The following is a 26,903-nucleotide window of genomic DNA, read 5'->3' as shown; positions in this document are numbered from 1 at the left end:
CTCCATCTCCCCCTTTTTATTTCTTTGTGGTTATTTTATCAGTGAAAATATCTAAATTTCTGTGAACGCAAGGATAGAGCAATAGCAGATAAATTATCCATCCACCTAATAAGAAATAAGTAGACCCTTTATTTTACATTTAATATCGAAATTTTAACAATTTATGTCGACTTTCGTTAGCATAAGTGGTCATGATTTACCAGGGGCTCTATATTCGAGGGCCTAATACTATCCAAAGATTTCAATATAAATTCAAGTAGCACAAAACCATTAGAAGACCTAAACAAAGATTCCATAAAAAGTTTACTACTTTATGTAATAGGATTTAAACCGTCACTGTTGTAGCTAGTTTTGCCAAATATTTACACCGACATAACAACCAATAACATATAGCTATAGAAAAATAACCATATGGCTAATTCCGCCCTGGATAGCCTGAGCAAATCCTACCTTATCGTCCTCCTTCCTGACACTGGAGCTAGTGGGAGCGTCCAGGTAGTACTTGAACCCATAGTGCGAGTACACCTTCGGAATTTGAACTTTCTCGTTCTCACTGAAACAAAAACAAGATTGATTGTATCCATTATTATCACAGTAATAACGTAAATATTTGCGTTGCAAAAGCATAACTGTGTTTATAGTTAGCGCAGCTAAGAAAGCCGCAATTTTAAATTTAAAGATTATCGTTCTTTCTCAGCAATAATTAAAATAACCAAACAAGTTTAAGTATTATTTTTTATGTGTAAGTTGGAGGCAAAACAGATTTTTCCTAAGAAGAATTACCACTCTCAGAATATAATAACGTAATATAAATTACAATATTATTATTACATCTAACAGTGTTGCATCACATCCGCTAATTGTAACATATTAGTAAACACCCCACTAACTACCGTTTACCTAATCCCCTCCCCTCCTACAGCAGAAACGTACTGACCAATAAATGAGCAACCTAAGGTAACTTCAAAATATCCCCTGTCATAATATCCACGCATGTTATATCCATTGCTAAATTGAATCAATATGCAGGTAATACAGACTAGGAAAGTTATAGTCCACAAGAGCGACCATGTGAATATAAAAAGCTATCACATTGATTAATTATTTTATCAAAGAGGTTTATTCATTGAAATATTATAAGGTGTATATTCACATCCGCAGGCCGTCACATTTGCTTAGTGTTTCATATTCTCAAAGAGTCATAATCATTATATAATAGTAGCAGGATCTGTGTATAACGCAGGATCTCTGTAACCGCTGAACCGATATGGTTCTTCTTTGCAGTGTAGCTTCTCAAAGATGCTGGGAAGGTTTAAAATATTTTGGGGGAAGGTATTGTCACCCTTTCAAGATAAATCACCTCTAGAAAAAATCCTCCCCCCAGAAATTATGCACTTTTTCTTTTTTGACAATAATATAAAGTGGGTGGGGGATCAACGTCCCGCCACTCACTTTAAGGGCCACTAGAGGCCTCTAGGAGCATAGCCACTAGTAGCGTATATAATATGGAATGTTTAATGATGAAAGTGATGGAAAAGGGAGAAAACAGTTTGTGCTGTTTTGATAATCTGCTGTTCTGATAATGTGATATATTCGCGGAAGAGTATGCACACCTAAAATATTGGGCAATATTTCTCCATCATTTTTCATACTTATAAATATCAGATTTTTCTCATACGAGATAGTGAGTACACTTATATAATCTTCACCCCTTCAATGCACAAATTATAAGGATTTTTCAATACACTGCATTATACTAGAGACGTTGAAATTTTATCTACTAATTCTGTCAGGCTTATAAACAGACAGGACTCCATACAATGAAAAGGCCTTTTATAACAAAGGTTGTACAATCAAAAGGTTGGTTGTTTTTTCATTCTTTAATACATAGATTATTTGGGCAAACAAAAATATATTAATATCTAGCTGATGAACATAACATAGCAGTTAGGTAGTTTACAATATTAAATAACCCCTGCGGGGTATCCTAACCTGTTGGCTCTGTTATAGCTCTCGTGCCAGGGACGTCTAATTGTATTTTGATCAAGGATACTCTGATACTCGAAACTGTCAGGTGTCATCTGAAAAAAAATAAGAAATAGTTAGTTTTTTTGCTAAGCTTCGAACCTTGTAAAAGACAAAAATAGTAACTCTTTTTAGCTTTGAGTATAGAATCTTTACTACTTAAATGCAGGGAGGGAGGGGACAAAAGGGCTGTTAATTACACTAGTTCCCAAAGTTATATAATAACGTTTTCTTATTGGTTGACTTAACAACTTTGTGGACTTTCATCCATTATGATTTATGGATAAATAAAGTTGAGTGTCTAAACGTTTCAATCACTAAATTTAATTTACAGAATAGGTAATTTTGTGTATCATTAATGGGGATGTACATCAATTTATCGACTATTGTCTTATATCCATGACTTAAATATAGATAAAGGTTAAATGTACTTTTAACGCATTAGAAACAAATATCGTATTTTTAGAGAGGAAAATATTCTTATGTAGTTTTTTATATCAAAAATTAATTTGTTTTCTCGTTGAATAAAACTATACAAGTTTATTCAAAATTCTGGACATGCGCTCAAATATTTTTCAACGTTTATAAAAAGTTTTGAAAAAATTGAGTTGTGACTTTTAGTAATCTAGATGTTTGTATGTCAATTATGATCTCAAAAAGTTTTTGACAAAAACGGATTGGCCGATCATGTTATTCTATTTTAAAAGAGTCATTCACCATAAAATCAATGAGGAAGGGGACATTTGGCTGTCTATTACACTAGTCCCCAAAGTTTTCTTATCTTTGGGGATTTTTGTTGAGTTTTGATTAGTTTGTTCATTAAGTTAAGTGTCCAAACGCTTTACCCACTAATTGTAATCTACTGAAGGGATGATTTTGTGTATCATCAATTTATCGACATTTATCGACCATTGTAAGAACCCTTTAGACCACTGTCATTGAACAAAAATTTTAGTGCGTTTATTAAAACACTTTAAAATTAGCCTTACTGATTTAAAGGTGTAAATTCACTTTCGCATATCATAATATCCACATAATTTATAATTTCAAAAGACACAATAGCAAATAAATAAGGGTGAGTTTATGCTGTTATAATTTGTAATAAAATGCAGAGATAAGAGACAATGGGCTGTTTATTGCATTATTCCCCGAAGTTTCATAATAACTTCTTATTGGTTAGCTTAACAACTTTGGGGGCTTATAATTGGTTGATTCATTGAGTTGAGAGATTAAAAGTCCCAACCACTAATTTAATCTACAGAAGGGGTATTTTGTGTATTATCATTGGGGCTGTACATCAATTTATTTCTGAATAAACGATTTGATATTATGAAATATTTGCAGAACTAAAACCATACACTATGCTGATTTAAATATGCATAATTTTAGCAAATTTTATCATGTTAAACAAATTCATAAACAAAATTTATGCATGACAAGTAGGGAGGGGAAAATGGTGGTTACATTAATATACACAACTTTCTTCCCCTAATGGATACTTCAATCATAATTATACACATAAAATCATGAAGAAAATTAATTTATTGTCCATTAACATATCCCTATATCCCCAATGCATATGCATAAATAAGAAGAAAGACTGACGGATAGCTTCATTGTTTTTAGAAAAAACGAAGCTTTTCTACAATTAGAGTCTTTACGCTAAACATATATATTGTATTTTTCTTTAATTAATCTTTATATTGATTAAACTATTAGAGGAAATTTATTTTCATTAACATTTGATAATTCAAAAATGTCTTACAATAAAGTTTTTTGTACAGAAAGGAACATTTCTTTTTCAAAGATTTTCTTGTTTTTAAAGCCTTTTGTTAAGATATAGATGACAAAATAAGAATTACATGGAATTGCCCCCCCCCCTCTCCCCCCACCCCATTTTAAAATCTAAATGACATGTACAGAAAGAGAAAATTATTTTAGAAAAAAATTAAATAAAAGAATTTAAGTTATATTACATTATGTGTTCTAAAAGCTATGTTGCTGTGCTACATATGGACATATTTATCTTTCAATAAATTTACTAAATATATTTTTCTTCTTGAATCTTTGCTGTGATCCAGTGAGGGCGGGGACATTAGACTAGTCCCCAAAGTCTTATTCGTTGGCTCAATAACCATGAGGATTTTTGATTGGTTGGTTCATTAAGTTGAGTGTCCAAAGTTTCAACCACTAATTGTAAGAATGGATAATTTTGTACATCATCATTGGGGATGTACATCAGTTTATTTTGTATAATTTTTGTGTATGTCCATGTGTGACGCAACCGTGTGACAAATAGGTTTATGTCGGTGATGCTTTCAAATATACAAACATACAAACACACACACACACACACATAAAAGAACCCTCCCTAATTTTTTTTTCAACCCTCCCCCCTCCTCTTTATATTATGGGCTAAACAACAATTAATATCCATTTTCCCATACTTTCTACCCCCACCTGTAAATGGGTTGTACTGGGGTAAATGTTATTGATGCTTAAGATCTAAAAAACGGCTTAAACAATCATAAATATCCTAAAAAAGTGGGTTAGAAACAAATATATTGTCAAAATCTAAAATTTGTAAACCATGATTTTCAAATCTATATCCTTTCTTCCCCCAGAAAAACAAAAATCTTACATATCCATGCCATTTAAACATAAGTTTAAGCTAATATTGTATGTGTTTTTTATAGCTTTAATTAACCAAAACACATTATCTAACTACCTATTTCAATTTGATCCATTTAAAGCTAAATGTTCTAAAATTGCCCTAAGTTACCTTATTTAATATAAATGTCTTATTGTAGGTAATTTGAAGAAAAATACACTTTCATTGGGGACTTTTAAAAACCCAACAAGGGTTTAGGAAATGGAAATATTGCCAAGCAGAAAAAGAGTGGATGTAATTTTCTAGAAGTATTCGTCAATATGTCATATATTGTTTAAGTATATATCGGTCTAATGTAGTAATAATAACATGTACTCTAATAAAGTGAAACTTGTAGCTGGCTAAGATAACAATCCGGCCCCCAATCCATCCCCTTTACCCCATCCACTTCTATTCTACTTGATAAACGAACAGACCAATAAGTGATTTCAATGTTAGCAACCTAAATTGACGACAATTTTCCCTTGTCATAATATCCACGTATATTCTATACTACCTAAGCCCTTAACCCTGCAGAAATATGACAGCTTTTTATATCCTATTCCTTGAGCCATAAAGCAGAGAAGAAAAAAGAGAAAGATGAAATGAAGCAATTTAATATCAAAAGTGATTACATAGAACAACTTAAAAGTAATAAAGTTACAGCCAAAAGGACAATTGCATCCTTAAGTAGAATAGAATTTGTAAGCAAAAATAGAGGGGGAAGGGGTTAAATAACTGTAAGTCCCAAACGCGAGGACCGTGTGCCGATTTTCAATTGGGTCTTTGAACATCAACTAATAGCGTTGGGAATATAAACACAGCCAAGTTGCTACAAAAGAACAGAACGCAAGTTGCTCGCAGACGAAAAAGGTCCCCAACAGGGGGTTCCAGGTAGTTGTCTGGTTATATATTATTTGCGAAAGTGTATATTGTGTAACAAAGGGCTCTGTTCTGGTTACTGGAGAATATAATTATATACGTAAGTGTAGGAACACCTATATACAACAAGGTAATCAGAAGTAATTGAAATTGGTATAACAAAATTAATTATATACCATTAAAATTTAATAGTCCCAGGATAAAAAAAACTTCAAACATATTTAGAAAAAAAGTATTTAGATTGTATAATATAAGTATGTCCAAAAGTAGCGCGGCAAAAATTAACCATCAAATACCAAAGAAAAATGAGAACAGATCAGGGATCTAAAGGGATAAGACAATGGCCCATAAATTGATATGTATCTCCAATGATGATGCAAAAATAACTGTATATTACAAATAGTGATTTAAATGTTTGGATACACAACTCAAAAAACTAACCAATCAAAACTTAATAAAAGTCCCCAGAGTTGTTAAGGCAGAATAAGAAAACGTTATTATAAAACTTTGGGGAGTAGTGAAATAAAAAGCCCATTGTCCCCTCCCTCTCTGAAAACAGATACCTGATAGACCGAAAATGTACCTAAGTTCAATTGGCCACCAACATATAACTGAATCGGATCCTGAATTAGCAACCCACCAAATTAATCTACAAAAGAAAAAACTAGTAAATAGCTTTTATTCCCTTTTTTATTAAGACTTATATAATACCCCAACTCTAGGGTTTAATTTACTAAGCATCTAAAAATTAATTCTCCCATTTAATAAAAAAAAGGTTTATTCCTAGTAAAAACAATTTCAGGCGTTTTTTTCTGAATTTAAGTTCCCCCCAAAAAAACTTAATTTATATTCCTTGAACCTAGTTTTTATCGGCCTGACTACGTGGCGACGTTTTTCCTAAAATTTTAGCTTTTGACTTTTCATATCTTTTGTTTGAAATCAGTTGTCGGGCACTTTGGAATGTATCCCCCCTCCCCTCCCTCTCCCCCAAATACTATGCTTCCAGCTTTTTTTCATGAATAAGGTGGGAAGGGGGGGGGGGTGAGTTGTAGACAATCTAACCACCCCATCAAATTTTTATCCATTTCTCCAAAAAGTTTGGTTAACCCCCGAAACTACCAAAATGAATAATAATTTTTATAGATCGAAAAGCCCAAAACTTATGCACGTTTGACAATCAGTTTAAAGATATTTAGAACAACCACCCCCAATATACAATTGTATGAAAGCATTTAATTAGTTAAAGGCAGGTTTTGGGCTATTTGTAATATTTTTTTTGCATATGTAGCTTTAGAATGTAATTTTAGAAATATGATCAAGTATAAATTTTCCTTTAAAATGGGTTAAGAAATATTTCTATCTGAACAAAGCTATTATAATAAACCTATGCCTTTTTTAAAGATTTGAATCTAGTTTCTTTGGCTTGAATGTGCGCGCACTTATTGGGCAAAAGTACCATTTCTATGGTATATAATATGTTTCTCTTACTTGCTGTAAAAGGAATTTTTTATCTTAACGACTTTGAAACAATTTCTAACTACAACATTGTGGCATTGCTCAAATTACAAAGACTTTTGGGGTCGACTTTTTTGGAAGGCACAGCTACTCTATAAATAGGAATTGAATGTACGTTCGTCCAACAGTCCAAAAAAGATCATAAGTGTATCCAGATTAATGACATACCTAAAAAGTATACAATATACAATTTAAACATAACTTAACATTGAGATTCCTTTTGTATAATTTATATAATTTTCCACCAACTAGCTAACCCTATCCCCTGCGGTAGCATAAACATTTTGAAACCATAACCACGTCTTCTATGTAACTCTATTAAAGCTTTTTTGAATAATTCATTCTTGTCTCTGGGCAAAAACTTATTTGTTTTTTAAAACAAGAAAATTCAATTAGAGCTCTTTTGAAAAACAAACATTTGAAAAGTTAAAAAAGTATATTGCATGTATATTATTATGTTGTAGGAAGATTGTTTGTCTATAGCTTAAGATCTCTGAAACATCTGAAAATGCTCTTAAAAAACAAATAAAATAAAGAAATGGGAAGGGGTTTTTGTAAACAGCTGGTGATAATATCAGACAAGCCTTACTTATAGAGCTGCTTTGCTTCTAAAAAATGCTCGAATTGCATTTAAATGATATATGATCCTTGCTATTAAAAAATATAAATAGTACCATACCGAAAAATATCTTAAAACAAGGACAGTTAAGTATGCATTGAAAGAAAAGCTTTAAAACATTTTAAACAAAATTGCTGCATACCTTGTACAGTATGATCATATATTACTGAAATAAAGTAAATGCTAAAAAATCCGTCAAATTCAACATAACAAAGCCTTACATTAGTTATTGGTTCGCAATTTTTGTTCTTTAACTGACGAACATAAATAAGAATTGAGGAGAAGCTACGCTCCTATAAATGTTTTTAAAAATTGGATGCCATAAATGTTTAGGATATCATAAGCCCCCTTTTTTTCCGGCTAAAAGTGCATTTCAAGTTGACCATATAAAAATCTGCTCTAAACGACATAATATTTCTTTTGATGCACTGGATTGTTCTTGGCAAGCAGCTAAAAAATAAATAGCAAAAGTGTACTTATTTCTGAGTGTAGCACAGCAATAATAGTCTTAAATTATTGAAATACAACAGTAAACTGTAATTTAAATTAAGAATTGAGAAGGTATTAGATACTAATAAATTGAATGGATGTTCAGAAATAGTCTAGTTATAGAATAGCCCCGCTACTAAAGTTTATTTAAATAACTATAAATAAAATGTCATGAAGCCATTTCATTTTTTTCTCTTTTAACAGGGTAAGGGCCAAGAGAGAGAGGGGTTACAATTGGCTGTTTATTACAATAGTCCCCAAAGTTTTAAAAAAACGTTTCATTACACGTTGGCTTAAAAACTTTGGGGACTATAGTGAATTTTGATTGGTTGATTCAATAAGTTGAGTGTTTAAACGTTTCAACCACTAATTTTAATCTACAGAAGGGGTATTTGTTATCGTCTATGTGGTTGTAATTCAAATCATCGGCCATTGTCTTATCCTTTAGATCCCTAGTGATGCCAATGTAAGATAAATAAGTCTTTACCAAATTTTATTTTCGTTTGAAGCAACACTTCATTGAGTATATAGCTGAAAGCTAGTTATCCTATTTGAAATGGGAAATAAATTACATGTTTAAAATAAAATATATTTCGGCATACCCTGATTTCTTATCAGACAGTATAACAAGCTGATAGGTCTTGTTAGCAAGGGGTAAAATTGTTTTAGAATTTCATGATAAAAATCATAAAATTTTCTAGATTTATCTGTTTTTATTTCGGTTTGAAGAAAAATAATCAGCTGTAACCATCATTAATACAACAAAATGTAATACTTTGCTGCTTTTAAGTTACAAACTGTCAGACAGACAAAAAAAATATTACAAGCTTTCAGTAAAGTGAAATTTTATCACTAAAAATGCATTAGTGATGATTGAAAAATATTCTAGAAGTTTATAACAAGTTTGAAAGTATACATTTATTTTTGTGTTTTGGGATCCACAAGATTTGCAATTTTTAACCAGAAATCACAAAAATGAAATGTTTTTACTTTTGTAATTGCAAAAAACCACAAAAAAAACTTGTAAACATCAAAGCATTTGATTTAGGTTTCAAACAAGTGTATTTTTTAACACGTCTAGTTTCAGAACTTCAACATGTTAAAATCAGTGAACCCACTTGAGTGTATATGAAAGCAACTTTTACTAGGATAAGGTCATTTTCAAGTAATACTTGATTTGTTAAAGAGTACTTACAAAACAACATAAAAAACTATCATAAAATATTCTAGTTCTTAAGTAGGGGATAAATAAACCATAACAAAAGACTTAAAAATAGGGGGTAAACGACACGCCTTGGCCTCTATACAGGCAAAACTCTTCTCAGTTAGAACTTCTATGCAGAAAACAAGCAGTCTAAGTGATTGTCTCTTATGTCATAATATCAAAAAAATATTCACATCTTATATTTACATTGATGAAACGCTTCATAAATAAGAAAATAATTTGGGATATCCCTTAGCTACAAAACTTGAATTGTTGAAAGAGGGGGGGGGGAGTATGGAGGGGATATAGAAACCTGAAAATCAACCTCTAAAATTGACCTCCTATGGTGTGAAGGAGTGTTTAATAGTAATAGACTTATTAGTTCTAGAGTTAGAATAAAAAAGGTTTCGTAGTAATAAGCAAATGAAAAGCTTAGTAAATTGTAATACAATAAAATAATTTGTCACCTTATTTATGAAATATAATATCAAAAAAAAAAAAAATATGCTAAAAAACCTATAAAATCTAAACATTTTCTAACTCTAATACAATAAAGCATTTAAACTTCGAGGAGTAAATTGTTCATTTCTTGATTTTCCGGTTATAATATTATTTCATGTATATACTGAATATATGAACAAAATTGCTATTAGCTTTATCTACTCGAAAATCACTAAATCTTTAGCATATATTGTAAGTAAAAATACTTTACTTTTTGGGACAGTTTTAGCTATTTTGAAATAGGTCTAGAGGCTTTATCAGTTTTGGGCCAAGGCATTTTCCCATCTTTACTATACTAGTTTAGTGTAGGGGCAATTTTTGGAACGCTACTTTTTCAGCGACATTAGAAAAATAAATATATATTTTTAAACTAAAAAGCGTAGTATTTGAAACCTTTTTTTGGGCCACAAAAAGTAAACTTTTAAAATGTAATAAAAACATCATTTGTTCAACATAAAACTTGTAAAATGTTTTAAAAACTTAACTTTAGGCTGAAAATTCAACATAATCTTAATCCCTAAGGAGGAAGAGAGTTTATACAAAAATGCTTTAAAAATAAGATAATTTTAACCCAAAGTCTTATGTGATATATTCTGCCTTTCGTAGCTCTTCAATTCGTGTGTGAAAGAAGCGTTTTAAAGCAATTACACTGAAAAATTGCTCGAAAATTTTTCATAACTTTTTTTTTATGCACAGACGGATGGTTAGAGAGAACTACAGACAAATTTCAGTTAAAGTTCTCAACTTAAAAATATTTGTAGACTTACAAAAACACCCCAAAAAGTAAAGTATTAAAAGACGTCCAAATTTTGGTTCAATATTATTCGTTTAGGGCACAAAAATTCTATAAAATAGTGCTTCAACAAAACAGTAAAAATCTTGGATATATATGAAGCAAAACTGGAAAGGCAGAGATTCAATTATTTGTTTAATCTAAAGCTCGTATTTACTCAATAAAAATTATATATTTCATGTTTAAAACCCTTACAATCAATCAAAAAAACAAAGAAGATTTAGCAATTTGGAAAGATTGACGAAAGGAGGACGTGTAAGTACAGAATCTAGTTTAATATTAGCTGCGCAAATAAAAGTTTTAATTGGCTAAAATGTGTGAGCTAAAATTGTTTCTGCGTGCCTTAGTAAATACCTAGAGGCCAAGTGGTTACAAAACAGCAAAGGTCAAAAAACTTTTCCTAATCTTTTGGAAACAAGGCCGATAACGTCCAATGGCAGCATAGCTGCCAATTCTCTTGGAATATCCCATAACTGACTCTACTTAAAATCTATATAATGTATACTTTGTCCTTATACTGAACATTATTCGGAAAGATTTTATAATTTTATCGAAATGGGTTGTAAGTAAATAAAGGCTTCTACCTAATTTTTTGAAGATTTTTTACAGACAAAAAATGTTGAACATTATATTAAAAGATCATTTTAAAAACATCACCTAGGCTAAAACTAGAAAAAAATACAGAAAAATCTTCTAAAGCATTTAATCTATTTTTAATCTATTAAAAAAGTAAGACGGAAAAAAAAATTAGCGGCCAAACTTAAAGGAATAAGGATAGTTATTCAGTTATTTATACTTTTTTATTCTAATACTATTTGTTTGAATAAAAATCTTAAGTTGTGTTTGGATTTATACCTTTAGATATAAAGGATTCAATAGAAATTTTGTAGATAAAGGCACTAACATAAAACAGGTTAAAAATCGATTAAAATTACTGAACAACCATACCAACAGATGGCGATACCTGTCAAAAATTAACGAATTATGTAATAAACTTTTCTGTATCTTAATCAAATTTCAAATATAATCTTGATAGAAATCTAAAAATACACGCGTCTTAACAATTGAGTTATTAAAGAGCGTTTTTGTGACATGAAACATGCGAAAAAAAGTTTATAAGTTATTTATCGCATCGTATCATAGACAGCTTTCCGCAGATATTAGAGTGAAATATTATAAGATTAAAACCAGTTGTGTTAATGCCGTGGGTCCGAAAGTCCGATCTAACAAAACTGGAATTAATTTATGATTTTTATTTTAATATTCGTTGAAAATTGTCTTTAACAATGATAAGGAAAGGTTATTCTAAATGAAACGTCTAATATCCAAGGATAATAAGACGAGAGGGGTATGTTTAACTTTTAGCTAAAAATATTCAACTTTTTGATCATGCCCAATTTTCTTGCGAAAAAAACAGAGGAATTTAAATTTTTGCCTGGTAAAAAACATAGATAAATTGATATAGATTGGTTGTAAGTATGCCATAGACAATGTTTAACTAGATATTGGTGAAAGTTTTTTGATATTTTCAATTATAAATCTTTACACATGATTAGAAATTAAAGACAACTCAACTTTGTAGGGAAGCATTTTCAGATAATTGCTTTTTAGTAGCGCAGCTACAATATAACTTGAGTATGTACGTACGTAAAACATATCGTTACTTCTGTACAGTAAGAATATAAAATTGACTGTATATCTATTGTTGGTTAAAATAATTAAGAGTTTTATAACATAAATTGTCTCAATTCTCATAATATATCCAACAAATATGTCATATTAAAACACCTTACTTTACTATTCTTTTTTTGAAATGATTATGTTAGCTTGTTATTGCTGCGCTGCTTATGGACAATTTTCTTGTTGTATATATTAAAATCCAGGTAAATGTTTTTTTGTAATCTCTGACGATAGTTAAATTATGATACAAAATTATGTACATGATCATACCAGGGATAGAGTGATAGGACAATTGCATTTCATAAATATACAATACTTTCTCCACCCTAATATTAAGCTTCTAATAAAGAGAGAAATTGATGCGTTTTTTATAACATCGTATTATAGACACTTTCCGCGGATATTAAAATGAAAAAGTACAAAAATTTTAGGATTTTTATTTTAATATTCTTAGAAAATTGTATATAATACTATGCTATAAATGATTTTTTAGTATGGTTAAGAAACGGTTCTAATCCAGCGGATATTAATCGGTTTCGAAAACATACTTGAACTATTAGCATCACTTGTCCTATCCCTTTATCCCTATGATGAAATACATTATTTTCTTGTCTGTTTTTAACCCCCCCCCCCCTCCCCCATTGTCTTTACATTCTTCCCTTTAAAACATGACCCTCTTATTTAAAGTGAAGCTACTCTAAAAGTCTACTTTTTGTGGTATTATTTACACTAACTTGCAGATTTTAACCGAAGGCTCAGACAAAAAAAAATTGTATTAATCTTATGATTTTTGTTTCAATATTCGTTGAAAATTATTTGTAATGCGATGCTATACATGATTTTTCAGTATGTCTGAAAACCAGTTCTAATCAAGCGGTATTAATCAATTTCTAGCCACACTGGAAAAATAATTTCAAATGGGTGGCTAGCTCATAAGTAGCAAGTTACAGAAAAGAAATAAAAATTTTACAGCAATGTCCAGATTTGTCAAACTTAAATGATTTTCCTAAATTAACCTCATAATTTTAAAATCTCTAAACTAGTATCAAACGTGACCGTCCTTGTTATCTTAATATTTTTCCGTCTATTTTAAACCTTTCTAAAAATGCTTGAAAATTTAACTACTTCCCCTTATAAGTGTTTTTCAAAATGGACCAACATTAAAATCAAACTTTAAAGTTGAAAATGAAAATTATTTTATCTAGCTGCTTTAAGAAATAAACCCTTAAAGAAATTTATCTAAATTAAAATCCTGGCAGCTAAGTAAATTTGCAGCTTATTGAAAGCTGGCTGGCGGCTGTTAAAAATGCTGTTCTAATTTTTATGTGGGGACACCATCTTATCATCCCCCCCCCCCCAAATGTACCCCCATGTACCCCCATGTACCATTTTTTCCGCTCCTTTAATTATATATAAAAATTACAAGTTGAGGGATTGAGTTTTAAAATTTTGACTGAGCACTTAAGGCCAGAGGACAGGGACAGTTGTACACAAGATTTGATCATAATATGTTTTTGTGCACATTTCTGCAGGGATCTAAAGGGATAAGGCAATGGCCAATAAAATGATGTACATTTTTATTGATGATACCTACACAAAATTACCTCTTTAGTTGATTAAAATTGGTGGTTAAAACGTTTGAACTGAATGATCAAACCACCAAAATTTACTAAAGCCCCCAAAGCTGTTAAGCCAACGAATAAATAAATGTTATCAAAAACTTTGGGGACTTGTGAAATAAACAGTCCATTCCCCCCTCTCTCTCTTTGATATTTCTGGCTTTTTATCTTCCACTAATTTATTTGTGTAGCAAAATTATTCTACAACTAGGGTTTGTCTTTCATACTGACGAACCATACGTCTTACACTTCAAATTAAGTACAAATAACTATAATTTCTTCGTTATAGCCGAATCTTTAGTGAAGTTGCTTATGAAATATTTTCATATTATGATCTAATGTCTTTAAAATGTCTGATTATTTTTTTGCGTTCAATGTCCATAATCGTTCATGTTGTAATTTGAATTTATTGAAATAGTTGAATATTTGTACCTGGCCATGGCATACCGCTTACTTTCAAGAGAAAACATGCCATTTTTAAGGGTTTCTACAAATTAGCCAATGCAAGAACTTTTAGGACAATAAATGAAAGGTAATAGCTGTTTTTATGTAAAATATAGGGGCGCCGTAGCTCAGTGGTAACACACTAAGCTACGGTGGTGAGAGTTCGAGTTCAATTCTCCGTGTGTTGACTCGAATTTCTCATTCGCAATAATAATCACGCAACTTCCCCTGGTTGTGTTAGAAGGGGATTATTGAGTAAGTTTGGATACTATATAGTCACGTACATGATATCAGTACTATCCTTATCCCAAGCTCCTCTGCGGAGAGCGTCATTCATTACGATGACTTAATTTGGGACACCTGCCATACTCGGCGAGGGTGAGGTAATAATGAGTAGCTCTCATGAGACAGCGGGTCAAGTCGTAATGTGCTTGAACGTGGAGCTTGATAGCCCTAGTGGCTATACAAAAGCGTCTCAGCCTACTCCATGACTACTTAGGCCCAAACCCTAAGAAGCTATGGCTAATCAATCAATCAATCAATGTAAAATATGACTTTTTATACATTAATTTCAATAATAAAAGTTAAAACTTTCCCCCAAAAAATCTAAAATTTATGTTTTTAATGCTATTTTATGTACGTTTTTTCTTATCCCCTAAAGGTATAAAACAGTCCATGTAAAAACCCTTTTTAGTATATGTCTGTCTTAAAGTGCTTATTTTAGATATTGTTTTTAATATTTTTAATATCTCGAAATTATGACTATTTTACAGTCATAAATTATTGTGGATTTTGTTTAAGATAAACAGACTTAATAAAATGCTACTTCAAAATGTAAAGATTAGGAAAAGGAGAAGCCTAGTAATAGATGGTAGGCGACAATGACGTAACGTGACAGAATGACAAACAGACAGACATATACATACACTTCTTAATAATAATAATAATGTTTATTTGGGGCTTCTAGGTACCCCCCAGCTTAGGAGATAGCACATACAATACTCTAAATTGCTGCTATCCATCGACAATTTAGAGTTTATATTATGAAATCATTTACAAGTTTATATTAAAATTTCAAACAGTTTTTGATAGGAATACTATCAAAACAAGTTATATTATCAAATTAACATAAATTTCAGAAAGATACTTGACTACAGACATATCCACTATTATTAAAGAGTAGCTTCACTACTAAATCTTTAAAATTGTAAACACATGTATGCACCCCCCCCCCCCTTAATGTGTCTAGGGGGTGGATATATCCCCTCTTTAGAACGCCTCTGAATATGGGTTTCAAATCTTATGGAATTCAGCACAATGAAGAATGTAGATTTTGGCTCATTTTTTCTCTCGTTTTGCACACATAGACCATTTAGAACGTAGACAAGTTTTCTAAAAAAAATCACACTATCAAAACAATCAAAAAGGAAATCGACAATTTGTGTTGTTGTAATAATTTGCGGTTCTTATAATTTGATAATGTACAATTTGATACGTGTGCAAAATATAGAGTAAATATTTTAGAAATGGTATAACTGCTGCTTTGTCCAGCACATGACACAAATGATAAAAGTATGGTAATGTCTTAGACCATAAACAGGTGCAGCTTATTGTATAATTCAATTACTTCTAGTCTAAATAGAGGTCTTGGAAAAAAAGGGTTGGTTATCGGTTAGGTATTGCATGTTCTCATAATCTAGGTGTTTTTTCAAACATTACCCTTAGCTAGGAGCCTTTGGGACCTACCTCTAGTAAGGTATTGGGTCAGGATTACAAGATTAGTTTTTTCTTTAGTAAACCTATCCCTGGCTTATGGCCGCAAGTTGCGTGATAACCACTGAGCATGACTTAAGCAAAAATATATTATAGTAGCCCATTGTAAAATTCAGGAATAAATAGGCTAGATGGTTTCCCTTAGAAAATAGCATAAAACTTGACCAAAACAAATTTTAGGATTATCTTACAATTGAAGAGCTATCTGACTTCTTTTGATTCGAAATCTTACTAATACAAGACATACAGATAGACATCTTATTACTTTGTATATCTTTTACTATTTCAAATCCTAGACATATTACTCAGCAACCTTTATTACTGAAGCAACCCCTTAAGCTCCATTTAAACTGACCACGCTTTCACTCTAAAAAACACTGTACTAGAATATGTAATTTGTATTACACTAGGAAAAGTTTATCATGAGTGTACGTATACCTATGTTAATCATAGAAATAATAATGTAAAATATAATTTTTAACAGTTTTACATAACTCGAATAGTGCTTTTTAAGGTCTTTAAAACTAGATCACGAGAGTTTAATTTTAACAAATTATTCTTATAATCTGATGTTATATTGTTCTAAAATAGCGGCTAAAAAACTCATTTTTTCTATAATTTCCTCTTTTAAATGCCTAAAAATCACACCATTCCTCTATATCTCTTTCTCTCTCTTCTCTACAGCTTTAAAAAGTTATATGTATTCTAAAAATCTACCAATGTAAATTCACACAATTTTTCAAATCAACGATGATTAGAAAAAGCTATGTTTCGTCTAATTCTAAGAATTTATACTCATACGTCATAGTTTCAAAATTAACTGTTGATTTATGATTTTTCTGACCATTCTAACTATTATTTATTTTGATATTTATCCTTCCCTCACCCTGCAGAGAATGGCTAATGGTCTCGACTATAATTTTGCCTGTGATTGATGTTTCTATAATACAGACACTTCTGAGTGAGGTAGTAAGATAGTCAGTCAGTAAGTCTTTCAGTGAGGGAAGAGATTTCTTTGGAGTAAAAAAGTATTTAATTATTTTTAAAAATTCAAATTTTAGAATTGAAAATGGTAATCTATTCCCCTTTTTATGTGAACGCTTTTTGCCCAGAAGCACTTTGAGTATTAAGAATTAGTATGCGGGGTTACATTTAGCATAGCGCCGACCATGCTACCCTGCGGTACTCCACAACATAGCAGGTTAATTTGAATACTCTGTATAAAAAGTGTATGATATCTTTCTGTTAATTACACCCTGCCCTATGGAATTAAAACCTTTTTTCTCTTCAATAAATGCAATATAAAATCAATTATACCCCTCACACAAATTTAAATGCCAACATTTTTTTCAGGTTCCTAGAAAAACGGCCGCACGGCCCTAATTCTTTTGTACTCTATATCATAAAGTAGTTCGATGTTTGATTTCTGTCCAGTAAGATCTTTTATTTACCAACTGAATTTATAAATCTTTTATAAGAGATTAGAAAGAGATTTATTTTAATTAGAAAATATATTTTGTCAGTTTTCATAGAAATAAATAAAACCCATAACATACAAAATAGAAGAACTATGAAAACGAATTAGGGCAATAGATTACCCCCTCTTTGAAGTTATTCCACCCTCCCTGCCAAATTTATGTGCACACCTATGTTATTAAGCAACATTTTTCCTTAATCTTATAGAGTAGGTAAAAGCTATTTAATTCAGAGCTTAATCTTAGTTGTTTATGCATAACTGCAATATTTTATCATATCAGCAAGGTTTAATTGGGTATTCCATTCGCAATAAGCCATTATACAAACCTCATAAATTATATCAGTATCAACAACCAACCCTTTGATCATACGACCTTTGTCTGAAAGTCCTTGATTTACATAAACAAATGAATTGTTTTACTCATATGTAGGAATACCCAAAATTTAAGGTATTTAATTCCACTCCCCTCCCCCCATCCAACCTCCCTATTTTGATTTGATATTAAGGGGGATTTAATTGTTGGTTTGTTGTTAATGTATTACATTAGTGTTCTTGTAATACGAATACGTTTGAGAATAGCAAAATAAGACAGACCAATAGACAGAGGTAGAGAAAATGAGGATGATATACAATGAAAAATATAAATTACATAGTAAAAAGATATTTCAAAACTAAGATCTAATATTCAAATTTGGAAAATTAAAAAAAAAGCTATTTTTTAACTGTTTTGTATGAAGCATTATTAATGTATTTACTATTGATGCACGGAAATGCAATCAACCAATCTAAATTCAGTTTATACACAGTACACGAGTGCTTTGCCTCAAGCCTCTAGGGGTTTCTTTCTTGGAGGAGAGCTGACGCCGGGTTCCAATTGAATACAAGATTTTTTTAATAGTTATTTTAAATTGTCAATAAAAAAATTCTCAAAAAAACCTAAATCTTGACCTATAACTAGATTTCCAAAAAAGTGTACACTAATTTGCAAAGACGTTTGTGAGATCATATTTGACATACATACCTAAGGATCTGTAATAAGCTTACCTGAAATAAAAAGAAAGAAATTATTCTAGAGTTTAGTTATATCAATTTATTTCTTCATCTAATTTCTTTGTGTTATATTTTATTTTAAAGATATTATTTATTTACGGTTATTAAGCACTAAAAAAAAACTATTAATAATGACAATACCTAAAAAGATATTTATTAATATAAAAAAAAAGATTATCTTATTTAGTTTGAATAGATAGATTATTTCTATTATATCTTCTAAGTAGCGCATCTACTCTTCAATTTAAGTATTCTGTTGGTATATGGTGCTATTTTTATTGTTAAGGATTGACAAATAATCAACAATACATTTACTGAATGTGTGATGAAATCGTTTTTTCAAATAATAGAGGTAAAACACCTTATGGACAAAATTGTTCTTGTCCTTTTTAGCAAGCATAAGCTTAAAATGACCTTATTATAGATAATTTCATTTTAAATCCTCCCTGAAAAAAACTAAAATTTTAAGTATGGGATGGGAAATTTTTTAAAATCCATTTTCTAACTGGCTGAAAAGATATAATTTTCTATTAGACAATTGTATTTTAGAGTTACACAGCATTAAAAAATACAAACATGAAGATAATAGAGTATATCGTAATAAAAAGCAGATTTTCCATGTATAATAATATTCTTTTAAACAAATAAATGATAATTATATAACTGACAAACTAATAAAAACAATCTATGAAAACTCATTTTATCTTACTTATCGCTGAAACTCATAGTCTCAGCTATAAATCATCAAAACCTTTTTTTTCTTTTCAGACAAATTTCTTCTTTAAAATATACAAAAGCTTTTTTGACCAATGTGACAAAGTGAAAAACTTGTATTTTTTGTAGCATAGCTTTTTAAAAATTTACTTTAAGGACTTAAATAAGGACAAAAACGTCTAATAAACATGGGGGGAAATATAGCTAAGTTAAATCTACAACCATTTTTTCATCAATGTCAACAAATGAGTATTAAAGGAAGATATCTTTATTGTCTTAGTACATTTTTATTTTATGTTTTAATTTTGAATATATGGTTTATAAATTCATTTTAAGAAAGCAAGGGGTGGGGGGCAAATTCAACAATCTATGTTTCATCTATCAATGTTATCAATAAACACAAAGATTTGTGTTATATTATATGTTCTATATACTAAAGGATTAATTTATATCTTAATTCCCAGTATTAATTGATTACTAGGGTTATTTGAAGAAAAAAAATTGTAAGAAATGCCATATCTCCCTTTTCTAAAATAAAAGGTTTTTAAAAGCTATAATTGGACGCATGTATTTTTTGGGGGTATGAGAGTTCTGGAAAGCTTTAAAAACTTGGAATAACAGTTCAATATCAACCTGTTTCAGCCTAATACAATATTGTCAAACTATGGTCTATAGACCCTGCTTTTTGTGTCACCATCTTTGCGTGACTACATTTTATATATGATCTTAAAATCTCTGGTCCATTCCTTTATTGGAAGCGAAGCTTCTCTATAATTATCTATGTTAGTTTATTTGTAAGCAAGACAAAATGCATTTTCATGCTTCTTTTAGATTTATTTTGGTTCGGTGAACTTGGAAAAAGCCCCTCAAAATTAAAGTTTCCCACAAAAAAAATTCTTTTTATATTAAGGAAAGGAGAGTCCTACATGAAATAGTTGCTTGGAAACCTTTGGAAAAAGAAATCCTTGTACATTTCTTATCATATGACAAGGCCTTGGTTCACTAATTAGACACATTTTACCTTTAATATCAAATTGGGCAAAAAGATGAAAAGAGAGTGAGGGTGAGAGAGATGAAGAAAGAAAGAGATAAATAGATTAAAAGATAGAGAAAGGGGTCACAAATAAATTTAAATTAATGGGGAGGGAGCGTAAAAGTCGCCCCGTCCCCCAGAATAGGGTTAAAGGTATTTTCAAAGATTTATAAACATATTCCAAAGAGGGTGATTATTAAATTTATTTTCACAGTTTTAAAACCTGATGAAGATATTTTTATAGTTTTAAAACTCATATTTCAATTTAGGAGTTGTCTTTTAAGGTACTTTCGCAGTTTTCTAATAATCTTTTCGGGGAAGGGGTGACCATTAAAGGTATTTTATCAGTAGATACTTATATTTAGAGAATGCACTTAAAGGGTCAATACTCACTAATACAGTGTTCATACAATGATTCAATTTATCATAATAGCGATATAGCAAAGCCATAGCAATAGGTGAAAGAAAAGTGAATTGTTTATCAACTCTACTTAAAATTCTTGCACGAGATTTATTTCTTTATTATTGAAAATAGGTAGATTATTTGCTTTAAAAATTTCTAAAAATCACCTGAAAGTTTTCTATTAAATTTTTAAAAATTGTGAAAAATTGCGCAAATGTGTGAACCTACCAACCTACTCAAACTTTCCCAGAGTTCAATCACAATTTTTATTATCCTCCCAAAAAAAATTTCAGGGCTTCAGGGGATTAGGAATATTTGAGAAAATTGATTATAAACAAGGAAGAAAACGTTCATTATAAGCCTAGATCATAAAAGAAATGTGACAAATTTGAACATAAAAAAACGACAAAATATATTATTCTTTGATTGACAATACGTTGGATTAAGGGATGCTAAGTAGAAAAAAAAGATGGCTATCCGAAAAGGGTAGGACAATAGACGATAAATTATCCTTACCCCAAATCTTATGTCCAAGAGAATAATTTTGTTAGTTGAATTATCATTAGGAAAAAAGTACAAACGTTCAGAAAATAGTTTTTTGGGTACATAATAATTTGATTAATTACACTCAAAAATTGCATAACATTGTATTAAATCTCCAAATATAAGTATATCTATCTAAGGTATGAAAGTATATAAATATCCTTAATAAATTCTGCCTATCATTGTATATGTAATTATTTAGAGTCGCCTATTTCACTAAAATGGAATAAGCATTCTGTAATCAAAGATTTAGATAAATGCAGAAATGGAATATTAGTGTCTTTGGTCTTAAAATAAAGATTGGTTTAAAACTTAAGACACAATAAAGGTATAAAACAGGTTCAAGTTCCATGAAAATGATTTTAATTAAAATAAGTGATTTGAGCTTGTATTAATTATATTATATAAAGTTGTAAGGATTTTTTGTCTAAAGCTTAATATCTTAATACTACTGAACCAATTGGGTCATCCATTTAGGAAAACTTAATATAGGTCCCAGGATGGTTTCTGGCTATTTCCTTTCAGATTTAAGGTTTGGTATGGATTTAGACTATTTTTAAATCCTAGAATACCGCTAGATGCTAGGTGCGCATCCACTAGTGTTTAATAATGAAAAAAAACTAATGTTTACCATAAATTCATAAAAAATTTGCTAGGTCCTAAAATTATTTTTATTTATGTGTGTACCAGTCTGTGTCCGTGTGGGACAGTGCTGCACCTAAAAATTCCTAGGCAAGGATAGAAAAACTGCATTTTTTCTGCTCTCTTTGCATCTAGGGATACAGGCATAGGACAATTGAATATTAAATAATAATTCTCCCCACTACTTCTTCTTTAGTATAAAGTATTAAGCTTTTTTGTCTGTAGCGAAGGATCTCGCTAAATGCTGAACCGGTATGGTTCTCATGTACAGTAAAGCTTCTTATGTGTCTAGGGAAGGTTTATAACTTTTTATGACTTCTCCAAAGAGAAATCGCCCTTAAGAAAAATACCCCCACCATAAAAAATACATTTTCTTTTTTGCTTCCTTTTTAAAACTAAAATTAAAAGTGAATGATCAACTTCCACCATCCAACATTATCTCAAGTGGTCCTAGAGGCCTCTAATATAGAATTAATCTTTCAGTCATTGGGGGAGATAATTTAAACGACCGTTAGCCTATCTCTATTTACCTGCATCACGCGCAAAATAATTTGGATGAAGATTAATCTATCGTTCATTTACCTATCCTTTGATACATTGCTTTTTAATCGAGTAGAAAAAATAACTATTTATATAAAATTCAAAATATGCTAATTTTAGTATCGTTAATTGGGCATATAATTTCAAAATATTAAAATTTGATTTAAGATTCTATAAATTCAGTAAATTGATATAAAAAATATTTTTTAATACAAAATACAATTTTCTAAAACACTTAAAAATAATATCTTCGATTAGTATTCAGTGATTTATAGACAATATCTGCTGTACAATAAACACATTAAGCTACTGTAGCGAGCAGGAGTGGAAAAAAAACCTCACCATCATATTTCAAAACTTGTGGTGCTACTAGTTTTAACTTATAAATGGTCATAAATATTTATATCTCGTTATCGGAAGCGCAGCTTCTCTATAACTAGGATGTCGTCCGTACGTCCTGAAGAACGTTGAGTTGTCCTAAAAGCTTCGTCCTGTATTTCCATACACACACACACACACACCTGTACAGTCTAGTACACTCATACTGAATCACAAATCAATAGTTTAATTTTTTTATTTAAACTTTTTTAGCTTATTGTAGCTGCGCTTCTTAAGGAAATAATTATCCTTGTCTAAAGAATAAAATATTAATCATTGATCTTTATGATTTTAAAACAAGAATAATTTGCATATCTTATCCAGTAGTGACGCTATAACTCACTCTGTCCGTCTGTTTGTACGTATGTCTGTCAATTACTAGGGTTAAAAGGGGGATTCGTTTGTAACTATTTTTGAAACCAAAATTTAAAGGCAAAGGGACTCAACTAAAAAAATAGTTACAGCACTGGTATTTGGCATGGCAGTTGCTTTAAAGAGGTAAAATGTGGAACTGCAAAGAAACGGCGTTGGAAATTCCCCTCTAGCCGAAAACTACCATTTTCAGCCGAATTTTTTCTCCTTTTCTCGCTAAATTAAAATTTTTTTGAATAATTTGAGACAAACTTTTTAAGATATAACCTACAAAGAGACAATATTTATAGAATAGCTTCGCTATTAATATCAAAGTATCTTGAATATTAATCATTGTATTTTTTTAGCTACTAGTACTTTCTAGTGTTAAGTTTAAACATTCTAATCTGATATTATGTATGTATAGTCACAAGTTTAATTATTAATCAAGATGTTTATGTGATAAATACAAGAACAATAGTGCATGGAAAACACGAAGCAAGATAAATAAGATATAAGTACATTTAAAGAAATGATGAAACAAAACATACAAATAGTCAAGTAGGATTTTAATCATAAAAAAAGCAATCACCAAGGTGCATAGCATAGAAATAAAATGAATTTGTTTACATAAAAAAAAATTCATTTTACAAATCAAGATTAGCTGTGCTAATAAAATTGTGTACTCTTTGAAAAAGAATATTGAAATTTAAAATTTAACAGCAAAACACAGAAATAGGGACAATTTATCAGCCATTTTAACAGATTTTAATTTTGTATTGTGTGTTCTTTATTTCTTATTACACCGAATTCTACGTTTTTCTTTTGTCTATTTTATCCGTACATATGAATTATGGCATTCTTGTTTAAGAAAATAATCTAAAAAAAACACATTATATAATTAAAATTTTAGAATGTCTGTCCTTCTACGGAATGTAAAATAATAACAGCTATCTTTAGAATAGATCAATAGTTGCGCAAAACTAAATTTTAAACAAATCAAAATGATCAAAATCAGTTTACAATTATATACTGTTTTTATTAGAGGGGGAATGTGCATTTAATGAATCTACAGTCCCTTCTTTTTACCTCTAAATTTCCTAGATACCAAATGCAGAATCCCATGCAATACGAAATTATGATAGACAAAATAGCCCCTAATGTTATTGTGGACACAGTTAATATGCAAAACCTAGGTAAACCCAAGGATCTTAATTGATAACTCAACTTAATGAAGCAAACAATCAAAATTCAACAAAAGAACATAAAGCCAACGAAGAAAATTGTATTATCAAACTTTGGGTACTAATGTAATTAACAGTCTGATGTCCCCTCCCTTAATACATATTGATCAATTTTACCCCTTTATGTTTGAAGCTAACAAATAACAGAACGAGTTTAGTAACATTGTTCTCTTTTTCTGTTATTCAGTAGGTACAATTTAGCACTATCTATGTGTATCAATCCTTAATTCAATATAAATCAGAATCATTGATTGATAAGCGAAGTAGAAACGTCAATTAGAACAAAATCTGATGGACAAAAAATGTATATAAAAATAAATCTTAAAATGCCAGTCAACAGCGCTTGTTTGATGTACTTATTAGTTGGAAGTTTTGGGTTTGGAGTATTAGTCAAAACTAAGGGAGGGAGGTGACATTCGGCTATAAGTAAGCTGGTCCCCAAAGTCCATTAATCCGTTCTTTCATTAGTTGGCTTCAAAACTTTGTGGACAATATTAACTAGCAGTATCCAAACTTTTCCATTAATAATTTCAATATATACAGAAGGGATGATTACGTTTACCATAAAGGGGTGTAGGAGCTGTAATGTCAGATGAATGACAATAAATTAATAGCAAAGACGGGCCTTGGCTAATAAACAGTCTTGTAAAAAAGGTAATGATAGGAAGATAAAATGTTCTTATGGCATTAGAACACTAACTATATTTGAACTTTCTTTGCAGGTATTGTGAATAAATCATAGCCATTAGTTAGATAAACCTTGGTGAACAATTTTAAGTACAACAATTAAGAAGACAATGAACAAAACTAACTAAAATGCTCATTAAACTCAGGGGGGTGAGGGATTTTTTAGATATTTGAACATATATTTCAATCATTTTAAATAGTAGAATAATGAAATATAGAAAACTATTTTAAACTCTTATGCCACTTAAAGTTGAATTTTTTATAAATCTAAATAATAAAGGAGATTAATTTATCTGCCATTGTAATATCCCTATTACCCAAGAAAAAAAAGTGTTCTTACAACTAGACAGTAACCATAATAGCAAAATAACCAAAAAAAATAATCCTGTAACTCGATTTTTGATTGCTTGGCTCTATTAACGTAAATTTAGGTAGGGTAACAAGAAACCCACCAAAGAAAGATTTTAAAAGTGTGTTCCAGAAACTCCTAATCCTAAAAGAGTTGATATAAAAATCTGATAAGTTGTGGTTATGGGAAAACACCAAAAACTAGAAATAAACATTAACTAACGAAGTTTGAATAACCTCTATGGGGAACATTTTCAATAGGAGCTTTTTGAAGCATTAATCCTCTATACATAGGGTATGTCAGTAAGTACAAGAAAGTACGTGCGTAGTAAAAATTACTTAATTATATGCAGATTAAAAGAAATATTGATTCATTACTAACATTTGCTTAAATGACCGGCTAACCGCATAAGGTGCGGTGTTCAAAAAAATTATCAAGTCTTAAGTCTTCAAGTTTACGAGATAAGACAATAGCAGATAAAATTATATAAATCCCCAATAATGATATACCCCCCATCTATAGATGAAAATGTTGGTTAAAAAAATTGGACACTACTAGTTTGGAACCAACCAATCAAAATTTATTAAAAATATCCAAAAATTTTGAGCTACGAATAAGATTCAGAGTTAATATCCCCTACCTCCCTGGTTTTTAAGAAATTGCAACCCTCTGCCCCCCCCCCTCCCCCCCAATAAATCAAATAAATTACCTGATCTTGTCCAATACCAGAGTCGGGGCTGGGTAGGTCGGGTAGCCCCGGGGTGGGGGCCCCAGTGCTGCTGGATACATAGTAGGTAGACCCCGTGGGGGCTCGGTACCCAGTGTCGTACAGACCCTCGTCCCGGAAAGGGGAATCATAGATTCTGAAATAAAAATGAAAAGATTAATATACAGATCTAAAATTTTAATATTGTTAAACAGGCTTAAATTGATTTACGTCATTACGTACGAACGAACTGACCCAACTTATAGAGTAGCTGCGCATTTTAAAAAGGAATGCTATAAACATATCCATTTGTTTGTACTCAGAAATATAATTAGTTTAGCGTAGCTGATAAGCTTAATTCTTTATCTTATAAATATACACAGGATAAAGGTACAGCCAAAAATGTATTAAAGGGAGGGGTGATTGATTATTATACAGATATCTTATTTAAGTAACCGTCATGCTTGGACTACGAGATCTTTACTATTAACACCTCCTCTAATTAAGGGACAAGGCAATGGTAATAATAGTTATTTCTCGTATCGTATTATAAACGGCTTTCCGCGGATATAGAATGTACAATTATAAGATT

The 26,903-nt window shown here is 30.5% G+C and overlaps 1 protein-coding gene across 6 annotated transcripts in view; it reads right to left on the bottom strand.

The window, feature by feature from the left end:
• Window positions 1-26,903, bottom strand: part of LOC145323722 (uncharacterized) — a 174,989-nt gene that overhangs the window by 51,226 nt on the left and 96,860 nt on the right. For all 6 annotated transcript variants that reach the window (XR_013881074.1, XR_013881073.1, XR_013881075.1 and 3 more), the window contains exons 12-14: window positions 26,315-26,468; window positions 1,993-2,081; window positions 451-553 (exon numbers count right to left, since the gene is read on the bottom strand). Coding sequence is in view for 2 of the 6 variants with exons in the window: in XM_080166204.1 (XP_080022330.1) it covers window positions 451-553; window positions 1,993-2,081; window positions 26,315-26,468 (346 nt within the window). In the remaining 4 variants the exon portion in view is untranslated. The remainder of the gene's footprint in view (window positions 1-450; window positions 554-1,992; window positions 2,082-26,314; window positions 26,469-26,903) is intronic.

The sequence above is a fragment of the Acartia tonsa genome, chromosome 7 (assembly GCF_053477335.1).
Source record: "Acartia tonsa isolate MP-2025a chromosome 7, ASM5347733v1, whole genome shotgun sequence".
In the NCBI taxonomy this organism is placed as follows: Eukaryota; Metazoa; Arthropoda; class Copepoda; order Calanoida; family Acartiidae; genus Acartia; species Acartia tonsa.
The sequence above is the reverse complement of the archived record's forward strand: the minus strand, read 5'-3'. Positions and strand labels throughout refer to the sequence as shown.